The following is a 27,670-nucleotide window of genomic DNA, read 5'->3' on the forward strand; positions in this document are numbered from 1 at the left end:
TCCAAGTAGACCTGCTAAAGTCATCCACTATGGTAAGGAAATATTTGTAATTGTCATGAGTCGGAGTATGATAAGGCCCCCAAAGGTCAATGTGAATTAGTTCAAAGATTTTGGTAGTTTCAGTGGTTCTTGTGGGGAATGGAAGTCTATTTTGTCTGGCCATGGGACATATCGTGCACATGAAGGGTTGTTTTGGGGAAAATTGTGCAGGGATAGAGGATATACTTTGCATTTTGACAAAAGAAACATGTCCAAGCCTATTGTGCCATAACAAGTCCACATTAGTTTCATTAGATGAGCAAGGAAGAGCAGACTGAAGGAAAACACTTTCATTACATGCAGCAGCTTGAAGAGAAATATTCTTATTACAAAGGTCTACAACTGAATGTAAAGATGGTGAACTAGAAAGACAAGAACTAGAACTGTAACTTGAACTACAAATGCAATTACAAGAGGAAATGGGATCTGTCTTAGAATTGACCCTGTTGCTTTTCAAGCACTTTGAACACAGGTAATACAGTCCATCTCTGCTACTACCAATCTCCTGAGGCCTCTTCATTGAAGGGCCTGCAAAATGCAGGAAGACTTAGTAAATAACACAATGGAATTGAGTTGAACATTTAAAGAGTGAATGGAAATTAGATTGTATTTGAAAGAGGGAACATACAACACCTTATGTATGATAATCTCAGGGTTAAGTGGTACATCACCAAATTCTTGTACCTTAACCTTATAACCATTTGGAAGACTGATAAGTATTGGGTACGGTAGTGTTTTTATATTGGTCAAAGAGGCTTTGTTAAAGGTCATGTGGTTGGAAGCTCCTGAATCTAGAATCCACTGGTCAGCCTTTGATTCATAACATTTACAAGATGGCTTACTAAAATCAATTGAAGAAGTGCAGATTACAATACCTGCAAAATTTGCAACTCCATGACTGTTGTCTGAATCATCATTGCATTGAAATTGTCTCAGCAAGTGCATCATTTGTCCATATTCCTCTTTGGTTAGACTAACAGTTTGATCCTCATTCTGGATGGCCAGACCCTTCCCTTTATCTGAGACATCAACAGCAGGTTGTCCATGTACATTTGCCACTTTTCCTTTCCCTTTATTGGACCTGTAGGGCTGTTGTTGGTGATGATCCTGGCTACTGTTGTAATTCTAGTGATTATTACTAGAATTAGATGTATTGTTGGTAGTCGGATAGCCATGCAGTTTGCAACACTTATCTTTTGTGTGCCCTGGTTTCTTGCAGTACTCACACATAGGCCTTCTTGTAGAGTAATTTCCAGATGTACTACCAGATGCATAACTTTGCCTCGGAGGATAGTTGCTGGGGGAATAATTTGTCTTAAATGCTCTTGAAGAAGAAGCACCAGACGAGCTTGCATTGAGGGAGGTGGACTCCATGAAGTGTTGATTGTTTGGTTTAAACTCGCGTTGTTTCTCTTCCTGAATCAATATCGAAAATGCTTGCGCCATGCTTGGCAATGGAGTCATCATAAGAATATTCCCCCTCACCACAGTGTACACTTCATTGAGTCCCATGAGAAAATGATTCAATCTCCTAGATTGTTCTGCCTTATGTGAGTTATCTTTTGCACCACAAATGCAAGTACATGTACATTGTCCCTGGGCATTTAGAGTGCACAACTCTTCCCATAACTTTTTCAATCTAGTATTTGGTATGTCGTTGAGCTATGTCGTTAATTTCCTTTTGTATTTGGTATAGCTTCGCACAATTGATTTGATCATATCGATCCTCTAACTCCTTCCAGAGCTCTATTGAACTATTAACATATTCAACACTATCTGCAATTTCCTTAGTAAGAGAGTTAAGGATCCAAGAAGTTACCATATCGTCGCACCTCTCCCATTGTCGCAGTTGAGATGAAGTTGGCCCTGGTTTCACACATTCTCCGGTGATGAAGCCGACTTTGTTCTTCACAGATAGGGATCGCAGAACACCTCTTCTCCATGATCGATACCCGATTCCATCAAATGGAGTCGGTACTAACATTGCACCGGGATTATCTGAGGGATGCACATAGAGTGGACTGGTTGTGTCAACTGTTGGTTGTCCAGCTAAACCCAAAGGAACAACACCGACATTTTCAGTTTGATCTCCCATGGTGGAAAACAGAAAAAAACAGAGGAAAAATCAATCAAACAGAGAAGAGATCGATAGAAGAGATCGATAGAATAACGAATGATTGATTTCAGATCGGATACGAAATTGCAGAGGATTACTGCGAAAAACAATTCAGAAGAAGAAGAAGGAAGAAGAAAAGCGAGGATGAGACGACGAAATCGCGGAATTTAGCCGTGAGGCTCTGATACCATGTCAAATTCAATCCAGCTTAATGTTGAGCTTCAATGGAGTAATGGACTCCATTGTTGGGAGAATGAAAAAGCAATTTGTAAAATGAAAACTGTATATTGAATTATCTACCACAAGTGAGGTTTATATATGTACATGTAATGTGAAGTTGATGCTGTAACTGCCTTAACAAACTAACAACTTTCTAACCGACTATTCTAATCACATCAGCTGACTACTATACAGAGTACATAATTATCTAGTCTAAGCTATAGCTATTCTAATACTTCAATAGTTTTCATACAAACTGCAACATCTATTCTAATGAATGATATAGTATGGATCTCATAGTTTTAATGTGTAAAACCGTGTTGTAAATATCTCCATTCTCTCTCTATCTCTTTCCATCATCCCGCTTGAGTTATCCTCCCAATGCAACAAAATCTATTCTAAACCTCTTATTTCATCTCATTCTCCTTTTCCCTGTTATTCATTTTCTGCCATAAGTCTAGTTTCACTTCTTCCTTTTCACTGCTTGTGCCTTGCCCTCTTCCGTATCTCTTATTTCAATACCGCCCGCATCTTTTCTGCACCTCTTTCTTTATCTATCCAGCTCCAAATAGTTCTACATTATTTCCATAACAGATTTTTTCCATACAGTTTTTTCTTCTATCTAAAGTGCAGCAGCTCTGCTCCATCTAATCATTCATTATTTGGTATTCAATTTATTTAAAGTCAGACTCACAAGTTCTAATAAACCTTAGATATTTCAAGAGTGCAAAAAACATAACCCCTGACTGAAACCTCATGTTTCTTTTCTGCTAAAAGGAAGTCTTGCAAGTGAAGATATGGTTAATCAGGCTTGCCATGAGAATTGTTTCATGAAATTCATGACTAGCAAAAACGTGTACTACTATATCCACTTTGAAGCCAAAGTATTCAAAAGATACAAGACAGTTCATGCCGGAGAAGTTATACTTCCAAAGGCACTAATGCTGGAGAAGTTACACTTCCAAAGGCACAAGTTCAGTTGTGTGTATCCCATACGATTTGCTAAATTACTTTATCTTCAACCTAATTATTTTAAATGGTTTCGTCAAGGCAAATACTTTTAACCCTATGGACCACACTATTTATATGTGGTGTACACCAAATTATAACAAATTTAAAACATTATATTATATGATGGCATAACATTAAGTGGGTCAGATCCAGTTAAAATTGGATAATTATAATTGATTTGGGACTTTTCATCCAATTGAGGGACACAAATAATGAAATTAGTAACGACAGTGATAAGAATAGCTTCATTTTAGCCGGACATAATCCGCCAATAAAACAAAGCTTAAATGTATTTTTGACCATTTTCCCTATAAATTATCACAGGAGAAGTATTATATAGTGACGTGTTGTGTGCTACGATAATGGAGAGTTGAGCTACTTTCAAGATTTTATTGAAAGGTAGAGTTTTATGTCACTTAGAATTGAAAGTAAACTCTAGAACCTTAAACTCTAATTTGGAATCTCAAACTAGAAATTGGAACATTCCAAAAACTTCAAGAACTATTCCAAAATTCTTGCTCCAGAATATGGTTATGGTTCACAGTTGCAGAAACAAATATAGAACAGAAGAAATATGTCTCTTCTCCATCACAGATTTCAGCTTCCCTTCTACCGTCAACCTCTCGTTTTCTTCCCCACCACCATCAGAAAACTAATCCCAATTCACTCCATGTCCACTTCATCATCACAAACAACTCATCAACAAGAAGAAGATGAAGAAACACAAGCTTCATTAGCTCAAGTCTTGAAGTACCATAAAGAAACGAAGCATTCCTTCACCAACTACGCTCGTGGCCCTCGTGGTCTTGATTGGGCAAATCAACCCAACCCTTTTCGCCGTTATGTTTCTTCTCCACTTATCCCTCTGTTACACCCTCCATATTCTGATGAATCTCCTCTTTACTCATCAGTTTTCAAGACTCTCCCTTTTCCTAAACCCATTTCGGATTCCACAATTTCTCAGCTTTTCTACGATTCTTTAGCCTTATCAGCTTGGAAATCGACTGGGTTTTCAACTTGGTCCCTTCGTGTAAACCCTAGTAGCGGAAATCTCCATCCAACTGAAGCGTATATTATTTGTCCACCTGTTGAATCTGTATCAGACAAAGGTTTTGTGGCTCATTATGCTCCAAAAGAACATTCTTTGGAAATTAGAGCCCAATTTTCATCTGGGATTTTCACAAGATTCTTTCCTGAAAATTCTTTCCTTATTGGGTTATCTTCTATTTTTTGGAGGGAAGCTTGGAAGTATGGTGAAAGGGCATTTAGGTATTGCAATCATGATGTGGGTCATGCTATTGCTGCTGTTTCAATGGCAGCAGCAGGGCTTGGATGGCATGTGAAAGTTCTAGATGGATTAGGTTACGAGGAGTTAGAGAAGTTAACGGGCGTTGAAAATTTTCCCAAGTTTAAAATCCCATCTCGGCCCGTGAAAGGGGCAATGCCAGAGATTGAGTTTGAGCATCCAGATTGTGTTCTTTTGGTTTTCCCTAGTGGTTTGAGTGAATTTGAAGTGGATTATAAGGAGCTAAGCTGCGCTATTTCGGAGTTTTCAGGTTTGGATTGGAAGGGCAAGCCTAATGTGCTTAGTAAAGAGCACATTTGTTGGGATATTATATATAAAACAGCTGAAGCAGCGAAAAAGCCATTAACAATGTCTAATTCATCAGTAGTTGATCCATTTCAGAGTAGTGGAACATTTAGTGAAAGCTCTTATAAGGATTTAACTTTAAGGGAAGTAGTTAGAAAGCGGAGGAGTGCAGTTGATATGGATGGCTCTACTGCAATGTCCAAAGAAACATTTTATCAGATATTATTGCATTGTATGCCTTCTGGTTCACACGGTGGAAAGAAACATGTTAGGCAATTGGCATTGCCATTTAGGTCACTTGCTTGGGATAGTGAAGTCCATGCTGCTCTGTTTGTTCATAGAGTTGTTGGCTTGTCAAAAGGACTATATTTTTTGGTGAGAAATGAGAACCATCTAGATGATCTTAAGAAAGATACTAGAGATGAGTTTAAATGGGTGAAACCAGATGGTTGTCCCGATGATCTTCCTTTATATGAGCTTGCAAGTGGAGACTGCAAGGAGCTTTCAAAACGATTGTCATGCCATCAGGTATGTATTTTCCGTTCTTTGATTTGATCATATTAATGGAGATTTTTATTTTTTTGATAAGTCATATTAGCTGGGATAAAAAATTACAAATGCTGGAATGAAACAGGACCAAATGGATCCGAACAGACATTGGAAATTCACAGAGCTTGCTCTATTTAGTTTGGGTTGAAGATTTATTTTTCTTGTTGTTTGTTGTTCTTTGATATGAATACAGTGGCGGACCTATGTTGTGACTTATGGGTGCTTAAGCACCCACTGCCTTTTGTGACAACATTATTATTTATGTACAAAATTTAGTAATTCACTAAAATATATTAACTTGAGCACCCATTATATGTAGCAATTTCCGAGCTAAAAATAGTTGAGCACCCATGATACAAAATTTCTGGATCCGCCATTGTATGAATATATGATCATACTTGCAAATAACTTATACGTATGTGATTCAGTGCGTATTCTGTGATCAGATTCTCAGGACCAAAAGATATAGTGTTGTATCATGTTTTCGCTTCATATCCACAATTTCATCCCCCGCTTCTCTGTTATCTCGTTCTTATGTGCTTTTGGTCACAGATCCATCATCCATATTACAGTTATGGTTCCTATAATATTGTCTTTGTGGCAAAAGTTTTCCGAAAAAGTTGTCATTATAAAACTAATAGTAAGATTTATGAATAGTTGTTACCATTGAAAAAGGAATCATGGTTGAGTAGCCGAAAATTTTTATTTCTTTTCCTCTCCTTCATACAAAGTGCTTTTATTATGTAGACTAGAAATCTGAGTATATTTGAATGAAGTGTTTCCATTCTTCAACTAGAGATCAATGTGTCTTCCAGTGAAATAAAGCTAAAGACAAGGGTAAAACAAACTTTTTGCCCAACTTCATATATCTTGATGGCAAATAGAGATGATCTTTTACTTGTTTTCTCTCTATCAAATGGCATATTATGTAGAATTGTGATGCTAGCTGAACTTTACAGTCAGATCAAGCTCATTTGTTGCTTGTCATGCTTCAAGTGACCTCTTTTTATGGATATTTTTTGTACAGGACATTGCTTGTGATGGCTGCTTCAGCTTGGGCATGATTGCACATTTCGAGCCCACTTTGCGCAACAAGGGCTCCTGGATGTACCCACGGCTATTTTGGGAGACAGGAGTGCTCGGACAAGTTTTGTATCTTGAATCGCATGCAGTTGGCATCTCTGCTACCGGTATTGGTTGTTTCTTTGATGATCCTGGTATACTCTCCCTACCCTCTCTTTTCTCTTTAACTTGTAATAGAAGTGGTTGTTTCTTTGATGATCCTGGTATACCCTCCATACCCTCTCTTTTCTCTTTAACTTGTAATAGAAGTACTAGTCTCACAACACGTGGATGTTGCGTCATGCAGTATATATATCTGCAAATTAATATCATTACTAAAAAATAGACTTTTTAGATCGTTATTTATATATATAGTTAACTATCTCCTCCATCTAAATAACAGTAAGTTTGAAGGCAAAGGACCTTAAAAGCCTTAAATGAAGCCAAGTATCAAATAATTGGATTGCTATTGTGTTGTAATGTTTTATTCTACAATATTTTCCATGAAAAGTACAGTTAAAGATATCCTTTTGGTTCAGGCTTCCAGCAAACTCTATTAGGTAGAGATTATAGAGAAGTCTCAAAGTCAAACTTACCATTGTTGAAGCATTAACATAGATTAGTCTCTTTCCTTGCAGAATCTCTTTTAGTAATAATTTCATGCAATTTGGACTCAGTAACATCTTAGAATTATAATTTCTGCTTAAGATGCGTAAAAAGATATACTGATCTAATTTCTGATATTGCCCGTTCCCAGTCTTAAAGCCAAAAAGACACCTAAAAAGATAAAAGGGAAAGGACAACCTGAACTTGGCATGTCATATCCTTCCAGTTCAGGTTGAACCAGCTATTAGCTTGTGTAATGATGCACCAATCAGTCTCATCACCAATGACACACTTTCAACCCCCTTCCCCCAAAAGAAAAAAGGACAAGGGTAGAAAAGAATAAAGGAATTGAAAATAGATAGGAACCCGGGAAGAGGAAAAAATTCTTATAAGTCAGACTATGTAGTAAGTGGTTCACCTGTGTATGACTATACTATAGTTCAAAAAAAATTCTAGCATCTCTTTCTGAAAGGAAAGAGTTGGTCACTGTCTACTTGAAGCAAGAGTATCGCCACCATCTCTTTTCTTGAATAGGTAGATGTAAGAAGCTGGAGAATCATGAACACTGAATTAGAATGACAGAGCAATAAGTTCTTGAAGGTAGAGTGAGAGACTGCGAGGTTTATCAGTGTAACACTTCATTATATATCTTTTTTTCTGATACATGTATCAGGCATTAGTCTATCACAATCTGGTTGTAGGGTTAGCTTACTGTGGTTCATACTGTATATCTTTTTTTTGTGTAAAGACAATTCATTAACTTCTGTTTAAATCACCTTGTTTTTTCGATCTATCACATAAAAAACTTTTGCCTATGTACTACTTCTGAAGCACAAAACATCTTAGTAATTGTATTAGTGAAATGTGAACCTGAACATATGCATTTATCATTCTTCAGGATCTTTTGTCATTTGACATGTGAATGAATATACCCATTCATTCTATTGTGTCCCTCTTTATCTTCCCCTTTCCTCTCCTAGATAATTAGCAAGTGGTGACATGTTTTGGCTTGATAACTTTATTCGGCTAGATTAATTGAATGTTATAGTGCAACTAAACTGTTACCTTTTGTGTGATCGCTGCCAGTACATGAAGTTCTTGGGCTGAAAGAATCAAAGTTTCAGAGCCTCTATCATTTTACAGTTGGAAGTCCAGTTGTTGACAAGAGGATAATGAGTCTGCCAGCATACCCAGGCCCAAGCGATGATGCATGATCTGAAGAATAGTGAAGGTTGTCTGACTGATTATGTCCAATTTCACAAACACGTTGATTTTCACATAATTAGGTAGCAAGAAGGTTCACTACTCATATTTCTTCAGAGAAAAAGGGACAATAAAAATCCTAAAAACCTAAACGGTAGAAGAATATGTATGTCTTGACATGTTACATTATATAGTTAGGAACCACAATTGAATCTATGTCCATAATGTTATCAACTTATGCTCATGCCAATCCCATCATTGTACAGTTCTTCTTCCCTCTTTCAACCATTGCAACATCTCTTCTGAAGTCTGTATGGATCCATATGTGGCTTGTTGAAGTTCTGTTTTTTTTATCTCTCAGTTCTGGTCTCTCTCTATAAACTTCTAGAGCATCAATGAGTATAAGATGTGGCACTGCAGATATTAGTCATGAGGTGAAAGACTTTGAAGGGTGTTCAGTTATTGGTTGTTTTCGATTCATAGATAGTGAACACGTTCAGGTTACTGTTATAAATTGTAGTTTCATATATTCAAATCATTAACATTGATATTTTACATTATTTTCTCGCGATTTCTCCTCTCTTTCCTTACGAAGTTTAAATTTATTGGTAATGTTACTGGTGGTTGTTGGTGTTTTTTTATGGTCAGAAATCAGAATGATAACTTAATTTGCTTAAATCAAAATGTTGTAGGGAACTGTTGGTGTTACTATCATGAAAGACATTTTAAACATATTGTCTACAAAAAGTTTGTCTAACAGCCCAAGGGTATGATAGACATTCTAATTAAACAGGGTTTAAATTTTATTTTTTATATAGATAAAAAAAAGTGTTAAATAATTAGTTTATTATTTTTTTGTTGGATATAGTTACTGAGTTAAAAATGTTTGAAAAGCAAAAACGACTAGTATAAAGTATTGACGAGAGGGAGTTGCTTGGATGGTAAGCACTCCTTACTTTCAATCCGAAGGTTGCGAGCTCGAGTCAGTAAAAAGGGGTGAAAGCTCCTAGGGCTAGGAGGGTAAAAAAAAAACACTAGTATAAAGTATTTATCAATTTCTTGCTGGCCTAACTAAAAAGATAAAAAGAGTTGAAGTGTAGGGTTTTGTAACAGAGCTCTCACTATCCAATTTTCAGTTTGAAGTCAATTGTATAAGGTCAACCATTCAATGATCTAATCATTACTAGAAAGAAAAAAAGCATCAAATGCATTAAAAAATTAATGATATTTTGTACTTCCTCTCTCCTTAATTACTTATTCACTTTTGAATTGACACACCTATTAAGAGAATAATTAATGATGTAGTGAGTTTATCATTTTACCTCTATTAATTATAAAGTGGATGAAAAGTTTTATATTTTTTAAAATAATTAGTCATTTAATTAAAGATATAATAGGTAAAAAGAATTTGTCATTTCTTGATTTGTCAAAATTAATAAGTAATTAGGGACAACTATAAAATGAAAAGTGGACAAATAATTAAGAACAAAGGGAGTAAATAACTTTTTGACATACTTTACAAAATAACCTACAAGTTATAAATAGCTCAATCAGACAACTTACGATTTACGAGCAACTTAAAAGATTTTATAATAACTTTTCAATTCTATAAATCTCAAATCTGTTTTATTTAAAAATCAATCAATCAATCTCAATTCTCTTTTATTTATTAATTATCCTCAAAAGAAATATAACCTTTCTCCCCAACTTCTTTCTCTACATTTTACTATCTTTGTTGTATTTTTATTAATAGTACTCTCTCCGTCTATTTCCGTTTATTTATCTAATATTTTAAAAATAAATATTTATTTTTATTTATCAATTTTAACATATGAAAAACTAAAAGTTTTGTGTGTTTTATTGTCAAAATCATATAAGTAAAAGTGAACAGAGTAAGTATCTCATAAACATGAGAGTATTTTATTACTCTCTCCATCTTTTTTATTAGTTGGTATAATTGGGGAAAATAAGCAAATATCCCATAAAAGCAAAATAATTACAAACATATACCCCTTTACATTCATACCCCACTAAATAATTACACTATATATCCCCTTATTAATTTCGCCTAACCAGTATCATATACTGTATTGGTATCATTAAGGCTGATTACTTCACTGAATTGATACTAAATCATTGACTAATAAAGGCGGAATGACCTGAAAGACCCTTATACTTGACTCTGTTTGTCACCTAGACCCTTCTACTCACTACTTTGTCAACTGAACACTTAAAGTTATTAAAACACACTATTTTAAACCCCTTTGACCGTTGACTAAGCTTATGTGGTGTTTTTTTTGCTGAATCAGATCAAGAGAGTGGTTACACGTGTTTAAAAGCAAGTGAAGACAACTATTTAATTTTTTTAAAAATAAAAAATAAAAGAAAAATATAACAATTAAAAAAAACCTTTCCCAATATGATATATGTTTCTTCTTCTTTCTCCTCATAATTTCACCCAACCCCCACCATCACCACACACACATCTTCTTCAATCTCTTCCAATACTCTTACCCACAATTCTTCCTCTTCTCATATGCTACCTATCATTTGAGAGTTCTATAATGATTGAGAAAAATATATTTATTTAGATTTGGGTACAAGAGAGGGGAGGGGGAAAAAAAGGTTCTAAATTGTAAAATAGATCCGGATTTTAGATGGGTTTTTGAAAAACATGTTTGAGATTCTTCCTAAATGTAAGACAATTTTATTGAGAGCATTTTTGAAGAGTTTTTCTATAATGACCCATTTTTGGTCTCCTTCTCTTCTTTCTCTCATCCTCCATTTGAGTCAATTTATTTCTCATCACCATTAAAATAGTAAAATTTATAATAAAAAACATAACAAAGCTTTCTCTAATTCCTCTTCAATGTAAAAAATTCACTAGGAAAGAAAAAAAATGAATGATTAGTAGCAAAATAGATGAAAAATATGGGAAGAGAAGAAAAAATGGAAATAAATCAAGAAAGAAGGGATTTTGGAGATTAGTTTGAGATTTTTTTAAAAAAAAATATTATTTGTAATAAAAAAAATGATGTGGCAATATATTTCTGATGTGGATAGCGAGGTGTTATCCACATCACCGCGATTGGGAGACACACATGATCAGAGGGGTTTAAAATACTGTGTTTTAATAACTTAAAGTGTTCAATTGACAAAATCATGAGTAGAAGGGTCCAGGTGACAAACGGAGCCAAGTATAAGGGTCTCCCAGGTCATTCCGCCTAAATAATTTATGAACAAGAAACCTTCATGATATCATACCGATTTAGTATCAGTAAAGCAAAAATTATAACCCTTAATGAATAGGGGGTATGGAGTGTAATTACTTATGAGAGAATTGATATTTCAAGAATTATTTTGGATTTGGATATGAACTTGTAATTATTTTAAATTTTATGGCCAATTATGTAGTTTTTTCTAATTTTTTTTAGAATCAAACCATGTAAATTAATGTATCTAATATAATTTTAAAAATTAGCCAAATTATCAAAAAAAATAGCTACTCCCTCCGTCCCATTTTATATGAAGTACTTTGATTCGGCACGGAGTTTAAGAAAGAAATGAAGACTTTTAAAATTTGTAATCCACAATGAATGATTGAATTTGTGTGACTGTAAATCATTAAGGGTAAAATAGATATTTTATAGTTAGATTGTTACTTTATATAGAAATGTGTTATTTTTTTGGGACTGACTAAAAAGGAAAGTGAATCGTATAAATTGGGACAGAGAGAGTATATAGGAACGGAGAGAGAGAGAGAGAGAGAGAGGGAGTACTTTACAATACTACTACTAATGGCAAGTGGGTGTGGGCAATCAATTACAGAAAGCACCAAACCCATAAGGCGTGCGAGCACCGAAAGACTCAAAAGACAAAGCAAAGAGATGCTTCCCAATGTTTGAGATATTGTCGGAAAGCTCCACCGTCATCACACTTTTAAACTCTGCTCTTCACTTCCGGTAACGGATCTCCGATCAGGTACCCCTTTTTCTCTTTAAAGCAAACTGTTTTTTCATTACGTAGCTTGTTTTTTCTTGATGAAATTAACACTACATCGCATTTTAAAAAAAAAAAGATTTTTTTTACACTACATCTCCTAGGGTTTTACCATCATTTGGAAAAAGACGAAGAAAAAAACAACTTTTTTTTGGTTACTAGATAGCTTTTTAAGGGGTTTGCCTTAATATCTGATTGTTTTAAACAATTGGGATTTTACTTGATTTGGTGATTCCATAGAAGGACATCCTTAACACACCCATGTCCCAACTTAAAGAACAAGAAGAAAAAGAAGGTGGGGGGGGGGNGGGGGGGGGGGGGGGTTACTATGATTTTTGACCTTTCAGAAATAAATGGGGTGATGGGTGTTTTTTGTTTTGTGAAAGAATTGTGTCAGTTAGATGTTTATATTGCTAATCTTGCAGATTAATCAAGACTGCTTTGTTATGTTTGATTTTTTTCTGTTTTTTTTTTTGCATTGTTCAGGTTATTATGTATGTTGGACACCTTCAATCGTTGATGTGTAGTTTTTTTATGTAGAAGACTGTGTCTATGTTTACTTAATTCTCACGGTAGCGATTTCCTTACATTCCTTATATGTATATGGTTTGTGTCTCTTGATCTACCTGAGTCTGTTCATGTAGTTTTGTGCAAGTTTGTGCTGATTTTGAGTTTATTTTGGAGCCTTTTGGCTATTCAACATTGGATTGCTTTTAGTTTTTACTTTTGAGGAATACATCCCTGTGTTATCTATTCTAGGTTATTCATTATCTCCGCGGTCGTCGTGGTTCAAATTAAGTAGCAAAGCTTTTGATCTGCCAATATGCTAAGAGTCAACTTTGAGAAAAAAACTACCTCTTGAGAGAGATCGTGATAGCAAGTTAGAAAATTCAGGGATACTTTGATACTTCAATAAAGCATTTGTGCTTTGTGATTGTAGAATGTAAAAAAATTTACCCCGCCAATTCTGGACATAGAAAATTAATTCAAGACTGGTGTGGAAAGGGTGATATGTCTTTAATCAACCTTCAAGAAACTCATTTGATAAGAAGTTCTTTCTTAATTATCAAGATTGCACGAGAAGTGTTCAATTTTTATTTTTCCAACTTAGAGTGAAAAAACATGTATGAGATAATTTGGTAGAATAATCTTCACCGTGATATGAAGAGAACCCAAATTGTAATAAGTGGGACTAGATTTATGGAATTACAGTGAACACCATCAATTTTCCTGAGTGTGCCTGATCAAGAAACATAATTATTTTTATTTTTGGGGTCAAAATATATATTAACACGTCCTTTCAAAAATTGGAGTGAAGTCGTGATGATGGCAATGAGTTGATGAAACATTTCCTAACTTGTTGTCGTACAAAGTAAAAACCTCTGCTTTTGGGGGATGCAGTGAATATAAAGTTGGTTTTAAGATTTGTAGTGTGGAAAGTGGAAACCACCTTCATTTTCATGATCAGGGCAAAAGTTAAAAACTGACCAAAGTCATGTAGTTTTTTCAACTAGTCTTTGAATGAATACTCAAGTCAAGTCAAAAGAGCTACATGTTTCTGAAATTCTAAAGACCATCTAGTAACATTAAAGTTAATAGGTGATATATAAAAGTTACTCTCTGCTTTCTCAAAAAAAATGTTACTCTCTGTACAGGTTGCAAGAAAAAGAGACCTTTGCAATGGAAAGAAACTTTTATTGTGAACTTATCAAAAAAATCCTTTGAAGTCTCAAAAAACCTACAATCTTTTGGAATCAATATTGACTTTACTGAGGACAAAACATAATAGAAGCAATAACCCTTCGGGGTGGCCCAGTGGTTTGAGCTTGGGACTTCCATGTTGGAGGTCTCAGAATCGAAACCCCTTGCCAGCGAAAGCTAGGGGTTTGCCTTCTGGGTCGAGCTCGTCGCACCAGGCTTGCCTAGTGCGGGTTACCTCTCCTATGTGGTTTGCGAGCTATTGCATAGGAGCGGGGGTTTTACCCTGTGCGCACCAAAAGGGTAGCGGCTGCGGGTTTCCCTTGTCATCAAAAAAAAAAACACATAATAGAAGCAATCCCTAAAGGCATAGCAACTGGTGGTGTTAAGGTTTAGTTGTTGATGTTGCAACCATTAGGTTAGGTGTTTTCCAGGACTATAGACAAAGGATTTGATGCTTATGAAGGGTCTTTTGGTTAGAGACTGTATGTCAATGTAGGAATGAGTGTCTGATTAAGAAAAAAATATGTTTTTAGAAATCTCTTGATATAGCTGAAAGGACAAATTATATAGATTTTGCTCCCAACCAAAATCAACAAACCGTCAAATCATTCCCAATTTAACAAAAAGACCGTCGATTCATCCTCTTGCCTCTGCTCGAAACGACACCGCTAGCAGCATTGATGACAGTGCTGCCAACAACTCAATTAATTTTTCAGCGGAGGAAGTGTTGTTGCCTCCAGAACTAAGGCAAGAACTGATGCCGAACCATGTTGCTGTGAGAATGGACTGGGATAGAAGGTGGGCTAAGATAAGAGGATTACCGGTTGCCTTAGGTTACGAAGCCGGTATTTGAGCTCTTAGGAATCCTGTTGAGCTCTGCTGCAATTGGGGAATTAGTGCTCTTTCTGTATTTGCTTTTCCTCTGAAAATTGGTTTTGTCATAAAATAAAGTCTTTGAGTTCCTTTTTAAGTGATAATTGGATTTTATTTGTGTTTGTCATTCCAATCATGTGCGAGGAGGTTTCATATATTGACTTCTTTTTAATAATTGTCCCGTTAGAAACAATACGAGATGTTTCTTTTTTTCAAAATATACTGCAAAATCGTCTAAAAATTCATCATTCATTATCGGATGTATTGTAAAACTAATATTATTCAGTATTTAAGGCAAATGTTTCTCTATTGAAATTTCAAACTAATTTTTTGTATGGTTTTTTCCTTGACGCGGAGTTTACGAAAGTGAAGAAGACGTTTGAATCTTATAATCTTAAACTAAAGATATGTAGAATGTACCAAAATATCCTTTAATCTTGTGGTCTTAAAATAGGAAAGTTGAAAGTAAAGAGTTGCCAAAAAAGAAGTGAGACATTTTTTTTAAAGGACTAAAAGGAAAGTAGGGCAAACAAATTGAAATGTAGGGAGTATAAGACATAAAATAATAACACAAAAAGGATGTAAAATGTAGCCCAAGCCATTGTGTAATTGTCACCAAAATATTCATAAACAATTAAAAAATGTCAGGGGTTGGCCTGCTGGCAATTGACTTGAGCCTTGGGGTTTTGCTCCCTACTTATGCTTATAAAAGGTTCAAGTCTTTGCTTATGATTCTACATTTTTTTGTCTTTTTTAGTTTCTTGTATCATGTGTTATTATTGACAAGGGTTAGTTAGGTTTTTGTTTGTTTATGTTTGCATCACGTGTCTTTGAGCCGTCACATCCCTGTTTTCACCCCTTTAAAGGAAATGAGTTAAAGAGTTTTTCTATTTGAAGTGACGTTTTGAGAAGGGATTATTTATTCGGAGTCACTACTTGGAATTAAGTTTGGTGTTCCAAGTCACTTTTTATTTGAATCCCTGATCAAAAGGAAAGTATTTGACTCTTGAATTATTGGTCTGCGAAAACATGACCTGGTAAGGAATTCTGCATGACTGCGAAAACTAGAACAGTTAAGGAATTTTGTTGACCGGAAGAAGGTGTTAATGTTAAGCTATTCATACCAAATCCACAGAAACGCGTGCTCAAATTAGGTGTTCACGATTACATCAAACTTGATAACTAAAGACTATTGAAGCTAATTAATTTAATTAATTGATTAAGTAATTAATTAATACTAAAATACACAAATAAAGGAAGTTTTTTGTGTTGGGGGGGGGGGGGGGGGGGGGTGGGGGATATTTTTTGAATGATAGATGCAATTAAAAAATGCATCAAAGTTGGGAAATCTATTAAAAATAACTACAATTAAGCTAAATATTGTCAACTTTAGGAGAAATTAAAATGGTGCAACAATAAGGTGTTCACAATGTCAACTCTGGTGGGGTAAGTTTATGGAGAAGAATTATGAAATAAAAGGAATTCGTTGAGTGGGTTGACTTTGGTGCTGGTTGTGGAAGGAGCATATGATTTTGTTTGGTAGAATATGTATTATATTGGACTAATACCGAAAAATGAATAACCATGGTTGTATACTTTGGTGATTAGTAAAGAAGCTATTGTGTCCAGGGGTACTCAAGGAGCCCTGTGCAGGGTATCACTTGTTTATAAGCTGTTAAAAAGCCATTCAAGTGGGAATGGACGGAGCTGGAAAAATTTATGATACTGCCTCCGTCCCATTTTATGTGAGGTACTTTGACTCGGCACGAAGTTTAAGAAAGGAAGGAAGACTTTTAAAACTTGTGGTCTAAAATGAATGATAGAAATTTGTGTGGCTAGAAATCATTTCATTAAGGGTAAAATGGACATTTTATAGTTAAATTGTTACTTTATATAGAAATGTGTCATTTTTTTTGGGACTGACTAAAAAGAAAAGTAAGTCATATAAATTGGGACAGAGGGAGTATCTATCTTGTAGATGGGGGACATGGGGTGGGGGAGGATTTTTGGAGGGGAAAACGGTTCAAATCTTTCTCCGTGGATTCATTCTATAGAGAACTTGTTGGAACAGGGTAAAGTAAGGAAGTTCACTGTGGAATAAGGTCACGTTCTTCATTCGGTAGGTAATTGCATATATTGGGGTTGGTTTTTGCAATTGGGTCCTCAACTACTCAGATGATCTTGGTGTATATTAATGGTTTCTTGATCTATTCCCCCCACCCGACCCGGGAAAAAAAAGGAAACTTGGTATATTGTATACAATTGGAGATGCAATGCCAAGGATAAACTTTTAAGGAAAGAAGGAGACAGATCATGGTGAGTTGGTCCAGTTAACATAAAGAGCAATGGAAAACACATGCTGTATACCATTCCATTGTAGGTCTACATCACAATTATGGATAGGTATTCAAATTGTTTATTATTTCATGGGTTGTGACATTGACATTGGGACAAGTGGTGGAGGAATAAAAGTACCAAAGATCGGCATTGGCAGGAGTACAGCTTGCTGGAACAGCAATGTCACGTATCCTTTTAACTAATCTGGAAAAGAAGAACAAAAAATGTTTCAGACTGTAAATTGTATGTAAATGTCCAAGGAAGTTAATTTTGTTTCATTCATCTTTTGGGGTAAAGAGAGAATTTTACGGTAGTTGGGCCAGCAGGATATATTTTTTCCGGGTTAACTGAGAATCGTAGCTGTCCCGACCTGGTTCAGTTGGTCTTTTTTGTGTGTGGGGGTGTGGGGACTGGGGTTGATGGGATATGAGTCATCACTCTATCTTGTGCTCACTTAAATACTAGTTGTTTTTGAAAGTTTTCTGCACTCCAAGCAGTTGTGCATGAAATTGGTGCAAAAGAAGATGTCATTTGATTATCTCTACTGTCCTTACCTATTAAAGAATACCTTACCTATTAACCCCACCCCCTTCCACCAATAAAAAAGTGTGTTCAAGTGAAGAAACTTTTCTTGAGTTTGGTTACAAAAGATGTTTTGGAGGCTCAGAGGAGGTGGTGTAGAAATCTTGTTGAATGGAGGATTTTGGGAGTAGACAATGATGGAGAATTACTTGTGAGTTATGACTTCACAATGGATAGGCTATGTTGCTCGGACTCAGGTGTTGATCTAGAGGTCGGATTCTTCATCACATGAATTTTAAGATTCAGGTTATGAATCCGAGTGCATATCTTGGTGGTCGGACAGGGCCAATAAATGTGTATTTCTATTGATTTAAGTTACTGAACAATAGTTAATATAATTTACTTCTTTGTAAACATGTAATATTTTGTTGTTAGATATCTCATGTAATAGCAAAGCATCATAATTTGTATTAACTATAAGTCTATAACTATGTATATGATATAAACCCAAAGATCGAATTGAATACTCAATCAATATATACTTCTTGGTCATAGATGTAGTCAAGGCACCCAAAGTAAGTTGACCAAATCTTGTGTGGATCCCACACTCGCACCCAAATCGTGTCAATCCAACACCAGGCAGTAGGGTTTTTGCAGGGTCAGAGGAAAAAAAGAAGATAGGGGATCCCTGTAGTTTTGCTTTGTTTGACACTAGTGAATTGCTGCTAAGATCTGGACGTGTTAGTAACATTTGCAACTCCTTGCGAGATCTCATGGTAAAATTTGCTCAGAATGGATGCTGATGTACCAGTTTTTTGTTTTTCCTTAGGTGTCGCCTAGCCTTTTATTTTCTTCTGTTTGGTTGCTTACCCAAGTGTACTCTGCTGCTAGTTGCTTAAAGATTTTTGTTTTCAACATTGGCTGATTTTTCTGGACGCTGCAACTATTCGATGTTGGAAATTTATTTGCCTGTTTTGTGATTGGTTCATGATGCATCTGTGACGGAGTTTGGGTTTTACAGGTTAATCACTACAAACTTTTAGGGGTTGGGCTTAGACTAATCTATTCTCATTACAAGTAGCTATGCAACCCAGTGGTGCAAAAGATACACAACTCCGTGAGAGCAACAGCCAGAAGGTCCATCCACAACCTATGGAGGAAGCCGCAAACCAAAATCCTGAAGCAGTTGAAGCTGTGGTATCTAGGATTTTTACAAATATCTCTTCCCTGAAGTCTGCCTACATTCAACTCCAATCTGCTCATACTCCTTATGACCCTGATAAAATCCAAGCTGCTGATAAACTTGTAATTTCGGAGCTGAAGAATCTCTCTGAACTGAAGCACTTCTACAGGGAGCATAATCCCAAACCTGTGTGTGTTTCACCTCAGGACTCTCGCTTGGCTGCAGAGATCCAAGAACAGCAGAGCTTGTTGAAAACATATGAAGTTATGGTGAAGAAGTTTCAATCTGAGATTCAGAACAAAGATTCTGAGATTCTTCAGCTGCAGCAGCAGATACTAGAGGCGAGTCAGAAGCGGATTAAATTGGAGAAAAACCTTAAGCTCAGGGGTTTGTCAGCGAAAGAATCAGAGAATGCAGTTAACGAGGATGGGCATTTCTCTGTGGACCTAACTCCTGAGCTTTTCAGGTCAGCCGTGGAAGCTGCTTATAGGGCCATTCACGACTTCTCTAAGCCACTGATCAACATGATGAAAGCTGCTGGTTGGGATCTTGATGCTGCAGCAAACTCCATAGAGCCAGATCTAGTTTATGCAAAGAGAGCTCACAAGAAATATGCGTTTGAATCACATATCTGCCAAAGAATGTTCGCTGAATTTCAGAATGAGTTCTTCTGTGTGAAATATGAGAATTCAGCTGTCCCCAATGATAGCTTTTACCACCAGTATCTTGCATTACGGGAATCAGATCCACTGGATGTTGTAGTCCAAAATCCAAAGTCCCTTTTTGGGAACTTTTGCCGGAAGAAGTATTTGGAGGTGGTTCATTCGAAGATGGAGTCTGCATTTTTTGGGAACTTGGATCAGCGAAACTATATTATGAGTGGTGGACACCCAAGAACAGCTTTCTATCAGGCTTTTCTGAAACTAACCAAGTCAATTTGGCTTTTGCATAGGTTGGCATATTCATTTGATCCTCCAGTCAGGGTTTTCCAAGTCAAGAGGGGAACCGACTTCTCAGAGGTTTATATGGAAAGTGTTCTGGAAAATTTCACTGTAGACGAAAACGAGAAGCCTAAGGTTGGTCTAATGGTAATGCCTGGTTTCTATGTCAGGGGCAGTGCGATCAAGTGCCAAGTCTACCTAACTGGCGTGAAGGCTACCGAATGATATTTATATATATATCGTGTTTTCTGCTTTATAATATGCCTTATGTTTTAGCAGGTGTGTTTCTTGTTACATCCTGGTCAGTTTGATGTAAAATGTGTCTTGTGCTGATGCCTAGATATCTCAAAGATTATAAGTTGAAAACTTCCATCTGTTCATGGACATGATTTCGGGACGTAGTTGGTCTTGTCTGTATCCCGACTAAAAGTTTTCTCATGAACTTTGGCGTTTATTAATGAAAAAAGATACGTTTTGGTTCCAAAACTGAATGCGTATCACATATATTTTTGCCGGTATGTCCATGATAGCCCAAGTTTTATGTTATGGAAATGAATCTTAGTAGCTATAAGTCTATCTATGATTTCATAGATTTTTTTTTCAAGAGATCTGGAAAAGGTCATTTTCTTCTATTCAATTTGTAAGTGACTATAAGAGATTATTTTCTTATGATAAAAGTCATCGCGATGTGATCATGGGGTTGACTATGTCCTAGATGCGTTATGCATGGACCGTCATCTTAGCTGCTTCAAGTTTTTTGAGCACATGCATATTTTATTATTAGTTTAACTCTGTTCTGAATTTTTGGACGGTTTAAGGAAAACCTTTTCCTTCAATTCTACCTAAATTGATGTCGTGTCTCACTTTCAATCTTTTGATTTGTGTTCTACAAAATTCTCCAACCTAAATTAACGAAAGGGTAAAGTATATTTTTTCTGGAAATGATAAAAATAATTTGAGAAAAAGCTACCAATTCAACAAGTTCAAGTTTTTGATGCCTATTATATTGATTAGCAATTTTCCTTCAAACCTATGAAAAGGAGGTCAAGCACAAAATCTTTATCCTTAGCGTGTATTTTTTAACTCAATTAGTTGACCATATAGTTTGTCTATGAGAAGAGATAAAAGTAGGTCGAAGAATATTGCATAGAGATGATTAGATAGAACATGGTATATTTGTAATTTATCGAGGTCATGACAGTGAGTTTTGTAGATTAGGATGAGCGTTGCTTAGTTCCGTATCAGTATTGATTTATTACTCTTATATTATCTTATGCTTCTATTTTACTATCTCATTGATTTTGATTATCATATTATTTGTTGTTATTACTGTTCTTCTCCTTTGTTTTAGTATAGATTATTTACAACTATATTGTACTTGTTTTATGATTTTTGTGTTGCACAACTTGAGTCTAGGGACAAATGGAAACAACTTTTTTACCTTTTCAGACTGTACACACCACCCTCTCCAAACTTAACTAATTGCGAGATTACATTGAATACATTTTTGTTATTGAAGCGTTTCTTAACTCAGCAAGTTGTTGCTAATTTTTTATTTTAAGACTAAAAATTGGCTGGAAGGATTCTCAAATGGTAAGCTCCAGCTACCGTGTGATGAGTGCATTTGATCTTCAAAATAAAAGTGACAATCTGAATTATGAGATCTCAGATCTCTACATAATGCTTTAATATTATTTAAGATTTATAACATGATCAATCGAATAAATAATTTAGCTTGATACAAGCATTAATACTGGTCAGCAGTTTACTCTATGTTATATTAATTTATTTAATTTGTCTGAGACAAGTTGCGTTATTCATGGATGAGAAAGCATGCTATCTGCACAAGTTAATCAAACAGTTGGCATCACTTACCAGACAACAATCTAACTTATATACAATGACAATTTAAATCATTTTTTACATTATTTGTAGATTGCTATCGTATTATGTGACACATTTTTCTTCTTAGTTTGTTTGAAAAAAATATCACATTTGTATAATTAAAAATAACTTAAGTGAAAAACTTGTTAAAGAATAGATATTAATTGATGTATACTCTTAGGTCGTGAGAAATGATTTCGGAATAAATATAAATAGTACTTAATTCATAAGGAAATCTACTTTTTAAAATAGTAGACAAGTAAAAGTGAACGGAAAGTATAACATTGTTAATATTGACAAATCAATTAAACAATTATTCAGTACTCCCTCTGTCCCTAATTACTTGTCCACTTTTCCTTTTATTTGTCCCTAATTATTTGTCCATTTTGACAAATCAAGAAAGGACAAAAAAATTTCTTACCTATTATACCCCCAATTAAATGACTAATTACTTTGAAAAATGTAGAACTTTTCATCAACTTCATAATTAATAGGGGTAAAATGGTAAACTCACTATATCATTAATTATTTTCTTAATATGTGTGTCAAGTCAAAAATGGACAAGTAATTAGGGATAGGGAGTAAATCGTAAGAAAATAAACCAATTGCTTTACATAGATAAGAGTTAATATCAAACTTTGATTTGCACCTAGTTCTTTGAAGGTTCTTGCACGTGTAAGATCACTAAATTAAAGGAAACAAAGTCAACTCTTATGTGACAAACACTTCCTTATATAAACCTCAATTCTCTTTCACATTTCCACACTACAAATCAACACAATTTACAAGCATTCTCTTCTAACAAACTAAACTATATACCAAAAGGTTTTGCTTCCTTCAATTTCCAAAATATAATGGAGAAAATTACCCTTTCCCTATTTTTATTTCTCTTCTATATATTTATTTTTACCTTTGTTGGAACAGTTGAGGGCGCTAACGCACAACCTCGTGCCAACAAATTTGTGGAATCACAATGCAGGCGCACACGTTATCCAAAGTTATGCGCGGAATCTTTGTCAAACTATATCACTACTGCATCTGAACCTCAAAAGCTAGCTTATGCAGCATTGAAAGTGAGCTTACTTAAAGCTATCTACACGAGAACCTACGTGAAGAACGTATGCAAGCAACTCGAAAAAACAAAGGCTAAAGATTATCAAGTGGTGAAAGATTGTTTAGATCAAATGTCAAATGGAGTTAACTTGCTTTTCAACTCGGTGGAAGAGCTACAACATTTGAATTTAGACAAGGAAAGTGAGTTTGTATGGCATAGAAGTAATGTTCAAACTTGGCTTAGCACAGTGTTAACTGATGCTTTCACTTGCATGGATGGGATGTCTAGTTACAAATTTGGTGGTTATAAATTAAAGGCTACAATTAAGGCTAAAGTTCAAAATGTTGCAGAAGTTACTAGCAATGCTTTAGCTTTGTTCAATGGATATGCTGTTAGGCATAAGGCTTCTCATCACTCAAACTCTGGCAAAATTAACAAGCACTAAAATTTATATATTGCCACTTGAATTCACAATCTTTCTATTTGATTTTATATTAATTCTTTTTTGTTATGTATGTCAAAACGTATGTAACTTCATTAATTCTATCTGTATAATAGATTTTGATACTTTTCGTTTCTTGTTTTCTTTTCCTTGTATTTTTAAAAACACGTCAAAATACAACTCGCTTTGTAATGCGATACGGGAATTGAAATATCGACAAAGGGATAAATGATCTATAGCAACTAAGATGTATAATTAGTTACTCACTATTTCTCACGTTTCGCTTTTCGAGAGTTAATTTAACTTGATTTTCAAAGCTAAATTATATTAAATTTATTTGATATTTTAAAGTTAGAAATTTGGATATTAAAAAACTATACAATGCAATTTTTCTTATATCAATATGATGGAAAAATACATCGTAAAATATTGATCAAATTAAAATTCATATCGTTTGACTCTAAAAAAAATTATGACAAGTATTTTGAAACGAAAGGAGTAATAAGCCAGAGTAGTATATACTCTCGTGGAGTTGATGATAAAGTTTGATGGGTATTCTAATTTCTAGGTTCAGCAAGTTATATTTTCATGGGGTACATTCGATACTATACCGTTAACTAGTAGGTCTCATTAACTTCCATTAGTTTGGTTATTTTCAAATTTGTTGAATATTTTTGCTTTAGTATTGCAAAATCTTTGTTACTACATTAATTTTATTAAATTAGACCTAAGCACTCTATTTAAAAATTGATTTCTATTTGGATTTTCAATAGAGTTTAGGAGTTTGTTATGTTTAGCAAAACTTTTTCGCTTACCTTTAGATTTTGAAGTTAGTATTATTTACTATAAATTGTCGCAGAGAAAATCAATCAAACTTTGAACTTCAATTTCTTCTCTTTCAACAGACCATCTAACTTACAAAGATTAAAAGGAGAAATGACATAAATCTGATATATAAAAAGGATTGAATTATTGTGCCATATATTCAGAGGTCAGTGGGTGTACGCAGAAATTTTTGTAAGCAATCACCTTTCAAAATGAAAAAACAAATAAACAATGTAGCACCATATTAAAATATATATATATATATATATAAAAATAAAACATAATTTGTGTATTGTACTATATCTTTCAAAAAAATAGTACCTTTTTTTAAAAAAAATTATTCAAAGTAATACCGTATATGTTTTTCACAAAGCACCAAAAATGATTGGTGAGAAAGAAGGTAAATGGAAGAAGAAGAAAAAATGTAAAGAAGGTAAATGGGAAAAAACGTAATAAAATTATCAAATTGAGACTAATTAAAAGGTTCGAACATGTATCCTGAAGACCTGAACTACAAAATTTCAGTCTCAAATCAACTTAACTATGCATCACTTTGGTTGAAGGAGTGTCACATTTACATTATACATATCCTTTGTATCTATTTTTCATTTTTCAATGTATGTACATATTTAGTAAAAAATTACGAATTCTGATTGAACTAGGGAGGATTGGTATTGCTGGGGGAGATTGTTCTTCCTCAGTTGGCTTGTTAACCATGATCTCTTGAAGGTTTCATTCTTTTACCAGCTCTCCCAGCCAACAACCTGCTAACCCTAAGCTTGCAAGCACTTTGATCACATCTAAGTCCCTATTCAATTGTTCTATTTGGGACGGAAAGAAAAAAATCTTGATACTCTATAGCTCTTGCTAAATCCACCCCTGTCAGAGGCCATTATGGAGCTCGTTCTAGAATTTGTTGGAAAGTCGTTCAACTTGCAAATTGCCTTATTTTGTGCCCCAATTATTATGTGACCAACTATACACTTCAACGTAGTGTAGAATCTAAATTATGAGATCTCCTATACAAATATTATGATAGGGGTGTTGAAAATAAATTAAATAAATAAAGTGTCATTTTTAACAGTTTAATTTTTAAATAAAATGATAACATATATTAACAATTTCACATGATATTAGAGTAGGTAACGATTCTACGTATGTTCAAGTCTCACTTACATATTTTTGACCTATGAAGAAAAATCAAACTTACATGTGAATTTGATTTTACGTTCGTCCTTTTACTTTTGAATGTAATTTTATTAACTTTAAGCGTTGTAGTTTGTTAATATAGTTTTCAAACCGAAAATTGGCTGGAAAGTTTCTCTAATAGTAAGCACCAACTAACGTATATATTTCGTAGGCAAAATAAAAACGACAATTTGTAGTAAGATGTAAGACGACCTTGTTTTATACTTTATATACTAATAATATACTATATTATTTAAGATTTATATTATGGAATAAATAATATAACTCATTATTTACTCAGTTCATTTTGATCCGTTCAAATTTAGTTCAGTTTATTCAATTGGATATTCCTAATTAACATTTTGGTTGGAGTCGATTATCCCAATTCAGGTTGTTTGTGGGTGGCGATAGTACTGGTGAAGAAAGTTTAATTTGTTGTCTATTTAGTTATATAGTAATTTTTTAACAAAAATGCAAAGTAGGTTAAATCAAATATTAAAAAAAGAAGAACTGTGTTATTTTATGTCACATATTCAGTCGAATGGACACGTGGTGACATTTTTTAGCACGGAGTCGAGAATTTTCTAGAAATTCACTCAACTTGCAATTCGACTTATTGTGCCCAAATAATGACCTACTTTACACTTCAATGTGGTGTAGAATCTAAATTATGAGATATCCTGGTAGGCTGATACAATATAATTATAAGGTTGTAGAATTAATTTACCATCATCTTAGCACGCACAACGTTGGTCAAACAATCTCCAGCATGATTTTGTCTGTTTAATATTGTCTATACAAGTGGGCACATGAATTGGTGAGAAGGCTTCCTTCTTACAAGCACAAGCTAATCATACCGTTAGCACCACTCACCAAATTAAACAACCTGATAAAATTAGGGACAGTCTGATGCACTAAGCTTTCGTTATGTGTGGAACTGGTGAAAAATCGAATCATAAGAATCTATTGTATGCAGTCTTATTCTGTATTTCTGAAAGAGTGTTTCTATCGCTCAAATTCATGATATTTTGATCACATAATAATAACTTTACAGACTAATTAATACATCTTCACTACTTTATACCAAACGTTTATTCTGTACCAACTTATATTATATTCGCTAGTTGAGCTATTTTGACTTTCTCTATAGTTAATACACGTAAAAGACAAATGAAAATTAAAAAGGAAAGAAAAAAAAATTGAAGATAAATATTTGTTAGTCCATATGTAATTTAGAAGTGTTAAGATGATATATTTGGTCCTGTGGTCCATGTATATCTGTTATATTAGGATCTCCAAAACGATTTATAAAGATCTTGTGTTACTTCTATTAATTGTTTTTATAAAGATATTAGCTAGACATAATGTTGTTAAAAACATTAAAAACAGATAAGTTCATTCTTATATAATTGGAGTGTTTGAAAACATAGAATAGAAAACAATTTAAGCTTTTAATTTTGATGATCACGCATATTAATTAACATGATATTAAAATAGACAGATTTTACCATATGTTTGGTCTAAAAAAAAGTCAAGTCTCTAAAAATAAGATATATTTTCTGTTACAAACGTAATTGAAGAAATAAAAAAGGTAAAACGATATGTCACCCATTTAGATGTAGTTTTATTTTAATAATTGTAGATGTATTATGAAATAAATAATAATGTAGCTTCATGTAGTAGCATAATTTGGTCAAATATTTAATCCATGTTTTATGTATTTGTTTTTTTGTGTAAGACAAGTTGCGGTATGCACGGATAAGTAAGCCTGCTCAGCACAAGCTAGTAAAACGTTGAATAATAATTCTGTTCACCTAAGTTTACGACCGACTCTAACACGAATTAAGGTTTGTGTCTACTACAACCAACCTTATCTCAAAGTTATTTTCATCGTCTACTATATTAAAAATAAATATTTATTTTTATTATCAATTGAAAAAAGTAAAAGATAATATTTTTCACTATCATAATTTACTCTTATATATTTTTTAAAATATTAAATTTATTATATATATTTATAAAGTGATCTATTAAAATTATCATATCTAATTAGGACGGAAGAAATAAAGATGGACGAAGGGAATAATACTTAATTGCACGTGAAGGACTAATTAAATTACAATTGTAAATACTATGGTCTTCTGGATCTGTGTGCATGTGGCACAACGCTACAGAAATCAAAGTCAAATTCTCATTCATGTGGACATAACTTAAGGTCCTAAGTTATACTTATTATATAAAAAAAACATAGAGATATCGCATGTAATATTATTTTCTTTGTCTCCGTGTAAATTGGTTTATATATCATTTGCTCTATTTTGCCAT

The 27,670-nt window shown here is 34.2% G+C and overlaps 4 protein-coding genes across 4 annotated transcripts in view; 3 read left to right on the forward strand and 1 right to left on the reverse strand.

The window, feature by feature from the left end:
- Positions 1–27,670, reverse strand: part of LOC125845218 (plasmodesmata-located protein 8) — a 181,762-nt gene that overhangs the window by 92,969 nt on the left and 61,123 nt on the right. The window lies entirely within an intron of this gene.
- Positions 3,860–8,411, forward strand: LOC125844962 (uncharacterized). The gene is made up of 3 exons (XM_049524331.1): positions 3,860–5,504; positions 6,553–6,742; positions 8,280–8,411. Exons 1-3 carry the CDS (start codon positions 3,960–3,962, stop codon positions 8,405–8,407), a joined length of 1,863 nt encoding a protein of 620 aa, XP_049380288.1. The 5' UTR covers positions 3,860–3,959; the 3' UTR covers positions 8,408–8,411.
- On the forward strand, positions 12,744–20,470 carry LOC125845109 (protein GRAVITROPIC IN THE LIGHT 1). Its single transcript, XM_049524532.1, has 2 exons — positions 12,744–12,931; positions 18,850–20,470. Exon 2 carries the CDS (start codon positions 18,912–18,914, stop codon positions 20,175–20,177), a length of 1,266 nt encoding a protein of 421 aa, XP_049380489.1. The 5' UTR covers positions 12,744–12,931; positions 18,850–18,911; the 3' UTR covers positions 20,178–20,470.
- LOC125845443 (21 kDa protein-like) lies at positions 22,622–23,457 on the forward strand. The gene has a single exon (XM_049524955.1). The coding sequence runs from the start codon at positions 22,691–22,693 to the stop codon at positions 23,333–23,335; it is 645 nt and encodes a 214-aa protein (XP_049380912.1). The 5' UTR covers positions 22,622–22,690; the 3' UTR covers positions 23,336–23,457.

This window comes from Solanum stenotomum, chromosome 1, assembly GCF_019186545.1.
Source record: "Solanum stenotomum isolate F172 chromosome 1, ASM1918654v1, whole genome shotgun sequence".
Taxonomy (NCBI): Eukaryota; Viridiplantae; Streptophyta; class Magnoliopsida; order Solanales; family Solanaceae; genus Solanum; species Solanum stenotomum.

Bases quoted from the DNA above. Each gene is read 5' to 3' on its own strand.
- LOC125845443 (XM_049524955.1), top strand. From the start codon at position 22,691: ATGGAGAAAATTACCCTTTCCCTATTTTTATTTCTCTTCTATATATTT.
- LOC125844962 (XM_049524331.1), top strand. From the start codon at position 3,960: ATGTCTCTTCTCCATCACAGATTTCAGCTTCCCTTCTACCGTCAACCT. The intron at 5,505-6,552 runs GTATGTATTTTC...TTTTTTGTACAG, and splicing joins AACGATTGTCATGCCATCAG to GACATTGCTTGTGATGGCTG. The intron at 6,743-8,279 runs GTATACTCTCCC...GATCGCTGCCAG, and splicing joins TTGTTTCTTTGATGATCCTG to TACATGAAGTTCTTGGGCTG.
- LOC125845109 (XM_049524532.1), top strand. From the start codon at position 18,912: ATGCAACCCAGTGGTGCAAAAGATACACAACTCCGTGAGAGCAACAGC.